The sequence below is a fragment of the Catharus ustulatus genome, chromosome 29 (assembly GCF_009819885.2).
Source record: "Catharus ustulatus isolate bCatUst1 chromosome 29, bCatUst1.pri.v2, whole genome shotgun sequence".
NCBI lineage: Eukaryota > Metazoa > Chordata > Aves > Passeriformes > Turdidae > Catharus > Catharus ustulatus.
The window spans coordinates 4,256,890-4,269,212 of NC_046249.1; the positions used below are offsets into that span (position 1 = coordinate 4,256,890).

The 12,323-nt window shown below is 58.5% G+C and overlaps 3 protein-coding genes across 9 annotated transcripts in view; 1 reads left to right on the forward strand and 2 right to left on the reverse strand.

The window, feature by feature from the left end:
* Positions 1-76: 76 nt before the first annotated feature.
* Positions 77-2,013, forward strand: IFI30 (IFI30 lysosomal thiol reductase). The gene is made up of 7 exons (XM_033082254.1): positions 77-246; positions 927-1,106; positions 1,182-1,256; positions 1,331-1,426; positions 1,505-1,657; positions 1,738-1,806; positions 1,889-2,013. The coding sequence occupies exons 1-7, from the start codon at positions 115-117 to the stop codon at positions 1,952-1,954; spliced, it is 771 nt and encodes a 256-aa protein (XP_032938145.1). The 5' UTR covers positions 77-114; the 3' UTR covers positions 1,955-2,013.
* A 1,121-nt stretch (positions 2,014-3,134) lies between these two features.
* LOC117008432 (la-related protein 6-like) lies at positions 3,135-5,531 on the reverse strand. The gene is made up of 3 exons (XM_033082280.1): positions 5,126-5,531; positions 4,714-4,912; positions 3,135-4,289 (listed from the first exon to the last, which is right to left on the reverse strand). Exons 1-3 carry the CDS (start codon positions 5,290-5,292, stop codon positions 3,417-3,419), a joined length of 1,239 nt encoding a protein of 412 aa, XP_032938171.1. The 5' UTR covers positions 5,293-5,531; the 3' UTR covers positions 3,135-3,416.
* Positions 5,532-7,269: 1,738 nt separating this feature from the next.
* LOC117008434 (DNA-binding protein RFX2-like) overlaps positions 7,270-12,323 on the reverse strand; it is a 71,457-nt gene continuing 66,403 nt past the window's right edge. For 3 of the 7 annotated variants that reach the window (XM_033082286.1, XM_033082283.2, XM_033082284.2), the window contains 4 exons: positions 11,739-11,947; positions 11,282-11,435; positions 9,765-9,807; positions 7,271-9,628 (listed from right to left, as the gene is read on the reverse strand). In XM_033082286.1, coding sequence (XP_032938177.1) covers positions 9,522-9,628; positions 9,765-9,807; positions 11,282-11,435; positions 11,739-11,947 — 513 coding nt within the window. In that variant the 3' untranslated portion in view covers positions 7,271-9,521. Of the gene's footprint in view, positions 9,629-9,764; positions 9,808-11,281; positions 11,436-11,738; positions 11,948-12,323 lie in introns of all 7 variants that reach the window. The other 4 variants (XM_033082289.1, XM_033082288.1, XM_033082285.1 and 1 more) reach the window with 3 other exon arrangements.

The following is a 12,323-nucleotide window of genomic DNA, read 5'->3' on the forward strand; positions in this document are numbered from 1 at the left end:
GAGGCGGCGGCTGGGGCGGCAGCAAGGGCAGGAAGGGTGCGGGGAGGCGGGCACAGCCGAGCTTTAAAAGCCCCCGCTGGGACGGGCTCGTTTCCGCGTCACCCCGGCGTCCTCATGGCCCCCACGGTGCCGCTGGCTGTCCTGGCGCTGGTGGCCCTGGTGGCCCCGGGGCTCGGCGTGGCCCCCGGCTGTGATTACCCTGCCCCCCGCTGGTGCAGCTCGAGGGACACCGCCGTTACCTGCAAGGTCAGAACCGCTGCTGCTTTTGGGGTTGGGGACAGGGGCAGGGTCACCCGGCTCGCGGGGCCACCTCCGCCTGCCCCGCGCAGGGACGAGGGGCGCGGGGACGGGGCTGGGGCAGCGCCTGGCCACGATGCCCGGAGCGAGTGCCAGCTGCGAGCCACGGGCTGTGTCACACCCGCAGGGATGCTCAGAGCCTCCGGTGCCACACGGGCATTACGGCATTCCCCAGCATCCCTGGGGAATGGCTGTGGTCCAGCCGGACCCTGACCGCGGCCCCTCCCCAGCTGCTGCTGGCACTTCTGCTTTTTCACTGTAAAACCGCTTTTCGGCTTATTCTGCCCCAAACAGACCCGGGCAGTGGCAGCACCCTGTAAGTCCCATGGGGCCGCAGCTTCCCCCTGGCAGTGGGTGCTGGGCTGTACCCCCACCCAGGCATGTCCTGCTCTAAATTTGTTTTCCCCTGAAATATTTTGGGGAAGTTCTGGTGGAAAGCCCCAGCGCTGGGTATCAGCCACGCACAGGATCCTGTGGCAGCAGAAAACTCTTGGCCACTCTCACTTCCCTCTAGCACTCATCTCCCTTCTTCCCTGCATCCCCGGAGCTTTGCCCCATCCCTGCAGACACAGGGGTGGGGGGCTGCAGCCACATCCCCCCCGTGCACCCCGAACCCTTCCCGTGTGCAGGTGGAGAGCCGCTGTCCCAACCTCCCGCACCCCGCGGCCGCGCCCGTGCAGCTGAGCCTGTACTACGAGAGCCTGTGCCCGGCCTGCCGTGACTTCCTGGTCATGAAGCTCTTCCCCACCTGGCTGCTGCTGCCCGAAGAGATGCTGAACATCACCCTGGTGCCCTACGGCAACGCCCAGGTAGGAGCCTGCCCTCCCGGTGCCTCGGGCTCGCCCCGGTGCCGCCGGCCCCGCTCAGACCGGTTGGTCCCGCAGGAGAGGAACATCAGCGGCAAGTTGGACTTCGAGTGCCAGCACGGCCCCGAGGAATGTTTGGGCAACATGATGGAGGTGACGGTCCCCGTTCCCACAGCGCTGGCACGGGAGGGTCCAGCAGCCCCTCACCGCCCGTCCTGTCCCCGTAGGCCTGTCTGATGAACGAGGCCAAGAACTTCAGCACCTACTTCCCCGTCATCTTCTGCCTGGAGTCTGGCAGTTCTGTCACCAAGAACCTGGAGGCTGTATGTCCCCCTCCCTGCCCCTCATGTCCCACCGTGGGGGACATCCCTGTCCCCCTGACCCCTCCCTGTCCCCTGCAGTGCCTGCAGATCTACGCCCCAGAGGTGGACAGTGGCCGCATCAGCGCCTGCGTGCAGGGGGACACAGGGGTGGCCCTGATGCACCACAACGCCCAAGTGACCGATGCACTGGACCCCCCACACCAATATGTGCCCTGGATCACCGTCAATGGGGTATGGCAGGGGGCACCTGGGGTCCAGTAGGGCTGGGACACTGTGGGGACCCCCCTGACCAGCCCTGTGTCCCCCCACAGAAGCACACGGATGAGCTGCAGGCACAGGCAGAGGCCTCGCTGCTGGGGCTGGTTTGTCAACTCTACCAGGTGGGACAAGGCTCTGGGGGGCAGCAGGGCTTGGGGACACATCCCCGTCCCTGCTGGGGCTCTAATGGCTGCTCTCTGGCAGGGGGAGAAGCCTGAGGCCTGCGGGGGCTCCAAGGCCCCGAAGCTCCCGTCTGGCTGCAGACGCTGAGGGATGTGTTTGGAGCACCGAGATGCCAATAAAAAGGATATTTTTGTTGGAAACCACCAGGATATGCAGTGCTGTGGTAACAGGGAGGGGGTGGTTTTGTCCTTCCAGTGGGAAGGGGAGAGGTGCTCCAGCCCCAGGAGTTACCTGCTCTGGAGGGTCACAAAGAAGTGCTTGGAAGCTTCCCAGGGAACTCTGCTGAGCAGCTGCCTGAGGAGCAGAACATTCCCTCTTTCCAAGTCTGGGGATGCAGCTCTGGTGTTCATCTTTCTCCTCACACTGACAGCATTAAACTCAACCATTTCAGGAGCACTGGGCCCAAGACTATTCCAGTTCCCACCAGTCCTTCTCCATTCCCAAGCAGCAAGTTTAGGATGGCATCTTTCCTGGTGGCTCTCTGAGCACATGTGACAATAAGTGCTCAAGAACTTCAGGAATTTCCCAGACCTGCTTGCCCCAGCAAGAGGCCATTCCCAGCAGGGGTCTGGGAAACTAAAATTCACCACAAGGACAAGGAATTCCTGATCCAGAGAATTCTCCTCACTACCTCTAGAACAACTCCTTAGTGCTGGGGTCCTGGCTGAGTGATGGGCAGCAGAACCTGCTTGGTTTTCCATCACCCTCATCCTCAGCCAGAGGCTCCTGACTGCAGGGACTGCCCTCAAACTTCTCCTACACGAGGTGTGACCCCATCCCCTCACCAGTGCTACAGACATGGGACTCATCCCAGCTCTGGGTACAGACCAAGGGCTCTGGCAGACCCCTGAGAGCCACCCTGTAGCCTCCCTTAACCCTTTCCCAGAGGAGCTGGGGATGCTGTGGGAGCAGGAGGGACACAGGAAACCCTCACATTCCATCCTGAGAGATGCCAGAGAGCCTTGAGCAGCCAACAGCCAGGAGGAACAACAGCCCTGCCACCACAGCCATCTCTCCCCTTTTGTCACTCAGGCTCAACCAACCTGGGCCACCTGTCCTGGGTCCCCTCAGTGTCCCCACCACCCCAAGGACAACAAGGGAGGCAGCTGCAGGCAGGGACCCTCCTTCCCTTGTCTGGCTGCATCTCAGGCAGCAGCAAGACCTGGACAGAGGAAAAAAAAAAAAAAAAAAAAACCAAACCAAAAAAACCCCAAAAGACCCACAAAAAAAAAAAAAAATCACAGCAACAACCAGAGAGTGCCTGGAAACTTCATCTCTCTTTATTGTCCATTTCTCATCCAAAACCTGGACCCCAAACCCAGCTCTGGGCCCTGAGCAAGCACAGTCCCACTGGTACGAGCACAGCATGGCACAGCTCCTGCTGCTGCTCAGCATCTGCCTCGAGCATCGTCCCTGCCCCAAAACTTCTGTCCCCTGGATCAGCTGCACTGCCACTGCCCACAGCTCGCAGGGCCATAGAAAATTCCTCTGCTCGAGAGAAGGGAAGAGAAACAAAAGAATAAACCCTAACCGTGAATTGGAAGGAGTTTCAGCGCCGGAGGGCGAGCTCCCCTCTCCCGAAGCTGCTGCCGAAGCCCTTGGTGGCCTCGGGGCTGTGGGGCAGGCGCAGGTCCCACAGGCTGAGGGGCTCGGACACCCACTGTGCTGCCAGGACACTGCTGGGAGCAGCTTTGGCCGCGGGGCAGAGGCTGCCCCAGGGTGACCAGGAGCGGCTCTCGGTGCCCGCCCCGAGCTGGGGGAAGCCTTTGCTGCTGAGGACAGAGCCGGAGAAAGCGCTGGAGTCATTCCCAGCCGTGAAGTCGCTGCCAGGCCAGGTCGGTGCCATCAGATCCTGGTTCGGGAGGAGGGACAGCGACCCCGAGGCATCGTCGGGCTCCGGAGAGCTGCTGGGCAGGGAATCCTCGAGGCTGCAGGGCAAGGGCAGAGCCGCCGGCCCCTTCCAGCCCTCCCCGCCTTTCTTCTTGCCCCCCTTCCCGCAGAGCCGCACCACCCTGATGCCGAGCCAGTCGCGGTGCCCCAGGCTCTCGAAGGCTCTGCGGGCGCTCTCCAGGCTCTCGTACTCCACCAGGGCACAGCAGCGGCTCAGCAGCTCGGGGAACCGGGAGGAATATCTGCGCACATCCGAGGGCAGCTTGCGGCCCGGCCGCAGGAGGCGGATGGAGGCGATGGCACCGAAGGGGCTGAACATCCTCGTGATGGTCTCCAGGAAGTTTTTCTGCAGAGGCAGGGCCGGCTCCTGCAGCTCCCAGGCCAGCAGCAGTTTGCTGGGGGGGACGCTCAGCAGGTACTCGGGGATGGGGAGCCGCCTCCTCACTTTGGTGCCCTCCTTGTTCACCTCCAGCAGCGCCGAGAACTTGAGGGCGTAGAGGGTGAGGCGCCAGTCCCGGGTCAGGTATTTCACCTGTGCAGAGAGGGTGGAACCCCCATCAGCCTGCATCCCCTGCTCTCCCCAGGCAGGGACCACCCAAAACCCATCCCCAGGCAGGCTGTGACCCATCCAATATCCTCTTTCTGCAGGAGCAGCTTTGGCATCTGCAGGCAGTCCCCAGTGTCCCCAGGCTCAGGCAAGGAGCCACAACTTCCCCCTAAGCCACACCACCAGCACTTCCTTGGGGTTTTTTAGTTAAGGGATGATCAGTTCTAAATCAGTCAAGGGGAAGTGGGGATAGAAGAAGTGAATCCAGCCCTGGGGGTGTTTTGAGGAGTGTTCCCTGCTCCCCCAGCCACCCTCCCAGGGAACAGAGCTGCTGCAGGGTACTGAGGGCAGAGTCCAACCCTGCATCACCAGCACAGAGCCTGGACCTCCCCACACACCCAGCACCCACCTTCTTGAAGGATGTCAGCAGTTTGATGCTGACAAAGCCCATCTTGTTCTTCTGCACGTGTTTGAGGAGGAATGCATCCTTGGCCAGGTTCTCATCTGACAGGTAGAACTCCACCTGGGCCACGATCCTGCGCACCAGCTGCGGGTCTGGGGCCGAGCAGCTGCAGTCCAGCAGAGCCACCCCCTGCTCGCAGGAGCTCCTGCACAGCGGTGGGGACACAGCTGTGAGCTGCTGCCCAGGCCACCCTGGTGGGACAACAGAGACACCACGGGCACACAGGGCTGCCCTGGGTACAGGGAACAGCTCTAGTCCGTGCCTTGGGAGCATCCCAGAAGAACCAGACTGAATTAAACATGCCCCAGAGCAGGGACAAGCACATGCAAGGAGCAGGGCTCAGCCCCTCCCCACGTACCCAGTGTAGCTCTCCACGGTGTCCTCCTGGCCGAGCAGGGCAAGGGAGCAGCTCCACGGGGGAGGGAGAGGCCGTGCCAGGAGGGAATTCCTTGGTACAGGCACTGAAGGGCTGCAGTTGGACTGGGAGTCGAGCTCCAAGGCCACTCCAGAGCCACGGGAAAACATTGTCCTTCACCTGGGACATGGCACAGGAGAAGAACAGTGCTGGGACACCTTGACCGTGTCACAGAGCCCTGCTCTGAGCTGCAGCCCCCAAACCCAGCCCAGGGGCACTGGAGGGGGTGATTGTTGTGTCCTTACCTCCTTAGTAGCACTGGAAGGGTGGAAGCTCTGAGTTCTAGCAGTACATCCCTGACACCCCAAGGCAGCAACTCCCAAATTCCCCTCAGTTCCAATCTAAGGCTCCCAAAACATGAAGGCAAAAAAAAAAAAAAAAGAAAAAGAAAAAAAAAAAAAGAAAATGGAAAGAAAGAGAGAGAGAAAGCCCCTGCTGTTGGGGGGATGTGGGTTTATAAACACACCCTGAAGGCACTGCAGGGGTGGTTGAGGACCTGCCCCAGACTGCCTGCTCCAGGTGAAACCTGTTTGGTGTTAAACTGCCCCAGCTGAGCCTGGGATGAGCCAGGCTCCTCCTGCCTGGGTTGCAGAGCCAGGCCAGGGACCAGGCAGGGTGGGGCCAGCAGAACCTGTCCCCTCTGGTACCCAGGGGGTCAGTGAATTGCAGCCTCGAGGTCTCTCAGTCTGTGCCTGGTGTCCCTGCTTTGGGCAGGGATGGTGACAGCCACATGGAGGAGAGGGAAGCTTCTGCCCAAGGAATCCTTTGGGCTCTGAGTGCTGCCAGAGCAGCAGGGAAAGGCCCTTCTCCCTGCAGAAACATCCCCCAGCCCAGGGAGGGAGCAGGGATGGTGTGAAGCCCAGGGCAGGGCGGGGGGGGACAGGAGGGCCCCTGGCTCCAGGGGGAAGGATCTGGAATGAACCATCCCCATGGCCTGAGCCCTGTGCTGGGCAGCAGTGGGAAGGTGAGGACACAGAGGGCTGGGGCAGGCAGGGAGTGACACTGGGCTGGGGACAATGCCAGGGCAGGGACATTGGAGCTGAGTGGAAACTGGAACTGCCACTGCAAGGGCTGGTGCTGGGAGTGAACCTCTCCTGCCAGTCCAGGCAGGGGCTTGGCTGATGTTCCTGTGCCCTGTGGCCACTTGGACAGGCCAAGGGCTCCCCTGGCACAAGAGGAGGTGCTGTTCCAGACCAGGTGACAGGAGAAGTTGTAAGCAAACAACAGAAGGTGGTTCTGGCTCCTGTTTTCAAATCTGTATTTTTGTGTTGGTTCATTTTGAGAACTTAATCTCATTTCTCTTTGCAAGTCCCCCTGTCCCAGAGGCTTCCTAGACACAGGTGCCTGTTCTGTGACACTGTGGGGACAATCCAGGAGTGCCAGTGCCAGACAAACAGGAGGCAACTCTGGGGCTCATCCCACCCTCACACCCCAGCACAGACTGAAGTTCTCCGAGAGGTCCTGGCTGTCCCCAGGCTGGTGGCTCTGCAGTGTCCCCTGTCCCTTGGGCTGCTCCCAAGGAATCCCTGGGCTGGCCCACCCTGCCCTTCTGGGATGAGCCACAGGGACTGGCAATGTCCAGCTGCTTCTGGAATGTTGTACCTCTCTGATTTCCCTGGGCTTGTGTCAACCCCTGGCCACCTCTCCTTCTCCTGCCACCTCCTGGTGCTCTCTGCTAGTTGGAAAGAGGTGGAAGACAAAATCCTGGGATGTTTGTGCTGGAATCTCTGCGGGATTTGCCCATCTGGGAGGGGTGATGGAGCCAGAGGCAGGCTGAGGATGGGGGTGTAGGTACTAACAGGAGGATTTTGAGCTGTATTTGCTTTCTGCTTAAAGGCAGATTTTCTCAGGGTTAGGAGGTGCTGCCCAGCTCCCCTGGGGGAAATTATCTCCTGCTTCCAGACCTGAGAGTCCCAAAGGAGGAACTGGTCCAGTCAGACTGGGTGTGATCCAGAGGGAGAGTGAAGCAAAGGCACAGAGGCTGAGGCTGAACCTTCCCAAGGGGTCAGAGCAGGAATGTCCCAGCACTTGTCACATCCCTCCCATCCTCACTGCTCCCATCCTCTCAATTAGTCTGGAAGCTTAATTAGAAAATCCTCCTGTGGCCCTGTGCTCAGTCTGATCCTTCAGCCTCTCCTCCCCTCTGAGCCTGGCTGTGATGGGGTTATCCCTACACACAACTGCTGCCCTAGGGGGAATCTGCCTTCCTGCCCAAAACTGCTTTAATTACCCTGCCCTGGGCAGCTCCTGCATCCCCCTGAGGCTGCTGCAGCATCTCCTGGCACCTCTCAGGGATCTCAGAAGAAACGGGACCACGACACTCCTTGTGGAGGCCTGAGCATTGGATACACGTTTATTGCTGTTCAGGTTTAGCTGGGAATTCTGTGCAAGGGGGTTTGGGTGCTTTTCCAGCCTCCCCACACGCTGCTGCAGAGCTCCAGAGCATCTCCTTTGCACGATGGTTCCCTCAGAGGAAGAGCTGAACTTCTATGGCCCTCAGTGGGAGTAGGACAGTTAAGATTTGGGTGCTCAGTTGTGTATTTAGACTCTCTTATCTCATCAGCAGGATCCCAAATGTGGACTCTGACCCAGGGAGTTTTCATGGTTATGTACATTTAAATCTGCCTCTCTCACTCCTCTCCTGCCACCTCCATGTGAGACATTTGCAGACAAACATCACCCTGGCACAGCATGGGACAGAGGGAAGATGTGCCACTGCACACTGTCATTTCATTTGTCATTAGGAACGTGTTTGAAGGTGTCACAGCTGCCTTAGTGCCACTGGGAAGAAAATCAGAGATTTGGATAGAATATACTCTGCTAGGCAAATGTACATGAGACCCCTGGAAAAGCTCACACCAAACACTTGCATCATTAGAAAACATAATAATAAAAGCTATTTATGACACAGCCTTTATTCACAGAGAGATTTGCCCCAGGGCTTTCTTTTTGCAGTTTAGCTTGATGACACATTCCCCCCCAACCTCTGCCCTGTAGCCCACAGCACCCCAGTGTAGTCCACAGCATCCCAGGGCAATCCATGTCAGCACAGACCCCACAGGACAGGGGACAGGGGGACAAACCTTGCTGAGCTCCCCCAGCTCAGCCCCATGGAGCCACCCCTGCTCTGTCACTGCAGGAAAAGGCAAAGGATCCAGAGGGGGAAATGCCATTGGAGTGCTGAGCCCCCGGGGTCTGTGCCAGCCCCATCCTACCTGGGATGGGCCAGTCTGAGCTGTGCTGGGCCGGTCTGAGCTGTGCTGGGCTGGTCTGAGCTCTGCTGGCCCCCTGGAGCAGGGGAAATGGGAACAAGGCCCACCCTAAGGCACTGCGGTCACACACCCTCGCCCCTGCTCCGGACCCCCCTTCAACCTCAGAGCAGGACATGGAGTGGGAATTTCACAAACCCCTGGATGTGGGACCAGTTCCTGTCTGCCTGGGCACCGTGGAGGATGGGGATTCCATGGGATTGCCACGGGATTGCCACAGGATTGTCCCCAGGCATTGTGGCATGGGGACAAGGAACACGCTCTGCCTCCAGCTGCCACTGCCTCGGAGTCCTTTGGTATCTTGAGTTGGCCTGATGGCATCCCAGGAGCATTGGGGTGAAGTGCCAAGCTGGGGAGACATGGAAGCAGGTGGGAATGCTCATCCCATAGTCCCAGAGCACGGCTGTGTCCGCTGGGATGTGCAGCCTGGAGCCTCTCCCCGGGTGGGGACAGGGGACACCAGCTGTCCTGTGCTCCTTGGTGCAAGAGATTTGGCAGAGCCAGAGCCAGAGCCAGGACAGCTTGTCTGGAAAGGCTGGAGGAGAAGGGCCGGGTATTCTTCCTTCTTCTTGGGCACTGATTGGTTCAAGTTTGTATCACAGTGAAGTCTGAGACGTGGGGAAGGAACCCAAAGCACCTTCCCTGCCAGAGAAAGCCTCGTTTGTGTGCCTGGCTCCGGCTGCAGAGCGAGGACAGGTTCTCCCAGCCAGGCACATCCCACCTGCTGCTGGCCACAGAGGCTCCCATCCCTTGGGAGCACACCCTGGAGCTCCACTCTGGAGGGGCACTGGTGGCCAAACCAGCGCCGTGCCAGCGCCTGCCCCGGCTCAGCCCATCCTCAAACACAAGTAAACATAAAGAGAAACTAAGAGGCACTATAATAACGCAGCTCGGGGGGCCCAGGCTGGCTGAGCCCAGCCTGGCTCCGGATGGCTCGGTCCAGCTGGGAGAAGCCGGTCCGGGCTCAGATGTCCTGCAGGGAGTGGCTCGGTCCAGCTGGGAGAAGCCGGTCCGGGCTCAGATGTCCTGCAGGGAGTGGCTCGGTCCAGCTGGGAGAAGCCGGTCCGGGCTCAGATGTCCTGCAGGGAGTGACCGGGCTCGCAGCGCTCCCGTTTCACCAGCGGCTCCCCCAGCGCTCGCTCCGCGTCCACCTCGGTGCTCAGCTCGCTGATGTCATCTGCAAAGGACACGGTCAGGGCAGGGAACGGAGCCCCCGGGAGCTGCTTCCCAGCACGGCAGGCTGCCAGAGCCGGCAGAGGTTCCCCCTCCCAGGGCCAGCCCAGCAAAGCCCCGGCAGAGAGGGAGGGAGGTACCTTTGTCCAGCAGGGTCGGGGACAGGGATGTGAGGTCGCCAAACTGGAAGAAAAAGGAGTCAGGGAGTCAGTGAGGCTTCGGGGAGCCAAGGTGCCAGACCTGCTCTATGCCATCACCAAACAATTTCAACCACCCAGGAGAGACTGTGAGCATCAGTGCTGGTGGTGGGGAGCAGAAATCCAAACCAACCACAGGTTTTGGGGGAAAAGCCTTTTGTTGCCATTTAAACCTCTGGGCAAACACCACACACAACAATCCAGGGAAGGATTTAGCTCTGGAATGAAGGGAGACATTTTTCTATCTCCCAAGTGATGACCAAGTGCTGCCACAGGCAAAGGTGGTGCCTTTTCCCCAGCCCTTTCCACCTCTCAGGCATTTCCCCTCTCCTGGACTCCACCTTCCCTCTCTGCAAAGCCTTGGCAGTGATGTCAGAGAGGCTGTGGTGCCAAGTGGAACCAGAGAGTTCCTTGGTTCTGGGGATGTCCCTCTCAAAGACGAGGTCTGAGACACCAAAGTGCTGTGACAACAATGCTGAAATGTCAGGGAAAGCTGGGCAGGAGCTGAGGAGAGTGGGAATTGCAAAGTTCACTGGGGATGGAAGGACAGGATTCATCCTTTGCTGGGAAGAATCAGCCTCCTCCTGGAGAACAGGGATATTGCAAGGGTTGAATGAAGGAAAAGCCTGAGGGATGAGAGCCTCCCACAGCTGGGTTTTGCTGGGAGCCATTCTCTGCCTTTCATGTTCCTTTAACATCAATAAAGGTGGAGGTTTTGCAGGGAACAGGGGGACTCAGCCCTGCAGTTGGAGCAGTGTGGGAGGGGAAGGGAAGGCAGAACCAACAGGCTTTGGTTTGCCTGGCTCCCTCCATGAGCTCTGTGGAAGCTTCAAGGAGCAAATGAGATGAATTCTGAGCACATGGCTCAGTTTTAAACTCACAGCAGTTTCAACACTGCTGTCACAGGTTCATCTGGGGCGTTTAACCCTGTATTTCAGAGGGAAAAACTGGATGTGGCTTCAGCTAGGCAGGACAGGACCTGCCTGCAAGCCAGGCACCAGACTCACTGTCTGATGGGTGAACCAAAAAAAACCCCAAACCCTCACAAACAACCCCATCATCCTCTCCTTCACCTGTCTGTGCACATAATGCTGGAGCTTGTAGAGGCCTGGAGAGATTCAGTTGCTGAAAGCAACTTTTAGACCATTTTTGCTTGGTTTAGATGGACTTTGCCCTGTCAGGAGTCCCAAAGTCAGGGCTGGCAGAGAAGTGGGGAAATCCTTTCCCTCCTTCTCCAGGCCTCTAAAGCCCAAATGATGCTCAACCACCCCAAAACCAAAACCCACCAGCTCAGGGAAGATGCTCCAGGAGCTCAATCCTTGTGCCAGGCACTCAAAACAACTCAGTAAATAATTGTTGTTGTAAAACAAGCCGAGGGCACAGCGTGGTTTGTGAACCAGTGGTGTCTCTTGAGGAGCTGCTCCTTTTGGCTTGCTTTGTAGGGAATAAAGGACTCTCACCTCTCCCATGACAGCAATTGGGGTCTCCCCTGTAGCCTGGGCCACACGATGCTCCACCAGGTAGAACATGTACTCGTCGTAGAGCAGGCGGATCAGGTGGAAGGAGCCAAAGCTGGCGGCGCTGCGCAGGGTGAGGTCCCGGATCACCATGGAGCTGGGCAATGGACAGGGGTCACAAATTTGGGCTGAGCTCTACACCTGTGCCATGGCTGATGTGAGTTCTGGACACTGGAGGTACTGTGGGACTCAACACTGTTTCTGCCTCTGACCCAAATGTATTAAAACATTTAAAATAATTCATTTCTGGAGCGTCCCATCCCCATCCTGAAAGGATACCAGAACCACAGATAATCAGAGTTTCATGGCAGTAAAGAACTTGGCCTTGGCTTTTCAAGGAGCTCTTTACACGCCCCAAGCCTGGTGCAGAAATACCCCCAGAATGAGAAAGAAAATGTACCTGTAGAAGGACCACTTCAACAGGAACTGCCTGGCTGCCTTGGGGAAGCTGGGGCTGCCCTCGTGATGCTTCAGCACTTGAGTGACCACATTGTCCAGCCAGCTGGCCCACTGGTCCAGAGAGCTCTGCTGCTGCAGAGTCAGCTTGAAATCCTGCTCCAGCTTCTGTACCATGCCCTCCTCACACTGGCACACCCACGAGGCCTGCTCCTGCTCAGAGGAAGGGCTCAAGTTACTCCTGCCCTGCTCAGAGGAAGGGCTCAGTTACTCCTGCCCTGCTCCTGCTCAGAGGAAGGGCTCACAGTTACTCCTTCCCTGCTCCTGCTCAGAGGAAGGGCTCAACAGTTACTCCTACCCTGCTCCTGCTCAGAGGAAGGGCTCACAGTTACTCCTGCCCTGCTCAGAGGAAGGGCTCACAGTTACTCCTGCCCTGCTCAGAGGAAGGGCTCAGTTACTCCTGCCCTGCTCCTGCTCAGAGGAAGGGCTCACAGTTACTCATGCCAGGCCTGCATGGTGTTGTATCCCAACCCAGGAATTAATTTCTAGCAGGCAAGGACTGCAAACCAGCTCTGAATCATGGCCCCTC